Source organism: Ursus americanus, chromosome 24 (genome assembly GCF_024610735.1).
Source record: "Ursus americanus isolate L20-20 chromosome 24, mUrsAme1.1.p, whole genome shotgun sequence".
Lineage (NCBI taxonomy): Eukaryota > Metazoa > Chordata > Mammalia > Carnivora > Ursidae > Ursus > Ursus americanus.
The window spans coordinates 34452546-34455692 of NC_142150.1; the positions used below are offsets into that span (position 1 = coordinate 34452546).

A 3147-nucleotide genomic window follows, 5' to 3' on the forward strand; every position below is an offset into this window, starting at 1 on the left:
CACTTTTATCTTTTGTAATTTTTGAAAATATACACGTCTAAGTAAAAGTCGCAAGTATGAGAATTTTAGAGCACCTTAAATCTAACGAACCATCTAATATATCAGTGTTAGCTGATATTTTCAGTTTCTTGACCACTTCCCAGTGGAAACTATTATTAATATTTTATACCACCTCTATTCTAATTTTCTCACCTGTTTACCAATTTCTAAGCTCCCCATTTCTTCTTGTTTCTGGGACTTTTTAAAGGATCATATTACTCTCTTCTGAACAACAGTCTTTAGAAGCATATTTAGTGAACAACGATTGATGGTAAACTCTCTCCATTTGTTTTTGCAGGACAGTGTTTTATTTCATCTGTGCTCTTCATTAACTTCTTACATTTAGATGTAAAACCTTCATAAAAGTTAAAATGATGGCGCAGTGAGCACTGGGATACACTGCACCTACGTTAACCAATTCTTTTTCTTTCCCTTTTGCTCTATCTCTACACAGACAAATGGATACATGAGAAATATAGAGCACATACCTTCTGCGAACAAAGAAAATCTCTGTTATAACCACCCATTCCCACCAAAGAAATTTGATATTGATGGAATTACATTCTATATCCTCACTATTCTAATTCTCTCACTTTTCCCCACAGTATCTTTAGTAGATGTTGTATTTGCAGATTCAGGAGCCAATGAAGGATTGTGTATTTAATTTAGTTGCAATGTCTTTCTACTCTTATTAAATCTAGAACAGTCCCCTGTTTTGTTTTATGTTTGTTTGTCTTTTATGAAATTGATATTTTTGAAGTGTCTAAGCCAGTTGATGTGTAGAATTTCCCATCATTTGGATTTTTTTCAAGTTGCTTCATGATGATTAGATCCAAGAGAAACATTCTTGGCATTAAAACAACGTAAGTGACATTGTCGCCCTTCTTTCTATACATGCATATATGTATATATAAAATGAGAGGACTATCTGACATGTACAGATGGGAGTTGCATGTTAAGGATAGTTGTAGAAAGACACTCATAAGTCTTCAAATGTGTGTAGACCATGAACGGATCTCAGAAAATTTCTCTAATTAATGCTACTAATTTCAGGGGTTTGACCAGGATTAGATGGATAAATGGCTGAGAAAACCTACATGTGCTGAAAAGGTGCAAAATCATATTTGAATATTGCTTTCCGCAAACCTGGATACTTATTTAATATAGTGGAAACGTGTTAATCAACATTTCTTAGAATCACACATATTAGAAGTCGATCTTCTTCTATGAGATCCCCTTCATTTTGAAAATGAATCCATGGCTCACATATCATTTTTTATGTGGTGATTACTTATCAAGGAAGTAGAAGAAATATATCCTGTTGTGAGCATTTGCCTTAAGAATCGAATTCAAAAAAAAATAAATATAAAAGTCTTGTTCTTTCGAGAAGTCACAAAGATTTTCCTTCTTTTCTTGGTCCTCTTCTTGGTCCTTTTCAGACTTTGGTAGCCATGACAAAAGAAAATAGCACTGAACTGACTGAATTTTTTCTTCTGGGATTTGGGGCCCAACACAGGTTTCGATACATCCTCTTCATTGTATTTCTGGTCATCTATGTGACCTCCATGGTGGGTAACATTGGAATGATCCTACTCATCAAGACAGATTCCAGACTTCAAACACCTATGTACTTTTTCCTACAACATTTGGCCTTTGTTGATATTTGTTATACCTCCGCTATCACTCCCAAGATGCTGCAAAACTTCATATTAGAAAATAAGTCTATATCATTTGAGGGCTGTGTAATGCAATTATTGGTTTATGCAACATTTGCAACCAGTGATTGGTACCTCCTGGCTGCAATGGCACTGGATCGTTATGTAGCCATCTGCAAGCCACTTCAGTATCCCATGATCATGTCCCAAAGAGTCTGCATCCAATTGGTCACTGGTTCATACGTCATGGGTTCAATAAACGCTTCTGTGCACACAGGCTTTACATTTTCACTGTCCTTCTGCAAATCCAATATCATCAATCACTTTTTCTGTGATGTCCCCCCAATTCTTGCCCTTTCATGCTCCGACACTGACATCAATATCATGCTCCTTGTTGTCTTTGTGGGGTTTAACTTGATGTTCACTGTGTTGGTTGTCATCTTTTCCTACATGTATATCATGGCCGCCATCGTGAAGATATCATCCACTGCAGGGAGGAAAAAAGCCCTCTCCACGTGCGCCTCCCACCTGACAGCCGTCACTGTGTTCTACGGGACGTTCTCCTACATGTACCTGCACCATGGGACCAAGGAATCTCAACAGCAAGAAAAAGTAGCTTCTGTGTTTTATGGCATTGTGATCCCCATGTTAAACCCCCTCATCTACAGCCTGAGAAACCAAGATGTCAAGGAAGCCCTAAAGGGGATTGGAAAGAAGTTCTTCTAGTTTGAACTTTGATTTCTAACTCAATATGATTCAATAAGCAAACCAACAGTTCTCTCTTATTTTTCAGCAACAGGTGTGACAAATGTTTGTGAGACACAAAGTCATTCCTTAGTTATATCAACAGCATCTGAAAGAGAATGGGAAAACATGTCAAATGAAGAATACCTAAGCTTCTAACTCACGTGTTTCTTACAGAGAAAGAATCTGAAAAGAATGTCTTTGATATTGTTTTTCTATATTTTGAGAACCCCTCTTTTCAAATACCCAATATTAAAAAGAGAAAAGTTTGTTAAGCAGAAATGCATAATCAATATTACATAAGTATCTCTATCAAAGACAGGAGAAGGAAATCACTGGGATAAAAAAATGTTTTGGCTTCTCCTAAACATGAAGAGATAGGAAGAGCAATACAACAGACATGAAAGTCCAGGAATAGGTCCAAACCCCTAAGATAATTGATCATGTGATGATTGTGATACTGCAGTCATAGGGCATATATGGATTATGTAACAAATAGTATGGAAATAATGACTAGATTTTGGTATGGAGTAAAGCTGGAAACGTATCTACAAAAAGATAAATTTTAAATGGCTCAATGATTTAAATGTAAAAATTAAACTCGAAAGAAAACACTAAATTTTTTAAGCCTTTAGAGTGAGGAAACCCTGTGTAAATACAAAACAAAACACCTAATAAATTTTCTGCAAAAAAAATCAAAGTTTTCTGC

The 3147-nt window shown here is 35.9% G+C and overlaps 1 protein-coding gene across 1 annotated transcript; it reads left to right on the top strand.

Annotated features, from left to right (window-relative positions):
• Positions 1-1490: 1490 nt before the first annotated feature.
• Positions 1491-2420, top strand: LOC123785306 (olfactory receptor 5AK3-like). Its single transcript, XM_045787036.2, has one exon. The coding sequence runs from the start codon at positions 1491-1493 to the stop codon at positions 2418-2420; it is 930 nt and encodes a 309-aa protein (XP_045642992.2).
• The last annotated feature ends 727 nt before the right edge of the window (positions 2421-3147 follow it).

What these genes read in the sequence shown, in the direction of transcription:
- LOC123785306 (XM_045787036.2), top strand. Translation starts at nt 1,491, where the DNA reads ATGACAAAAGAAAATAGCACTGAACTGACTGAATTTTTTCTTCTGGGA.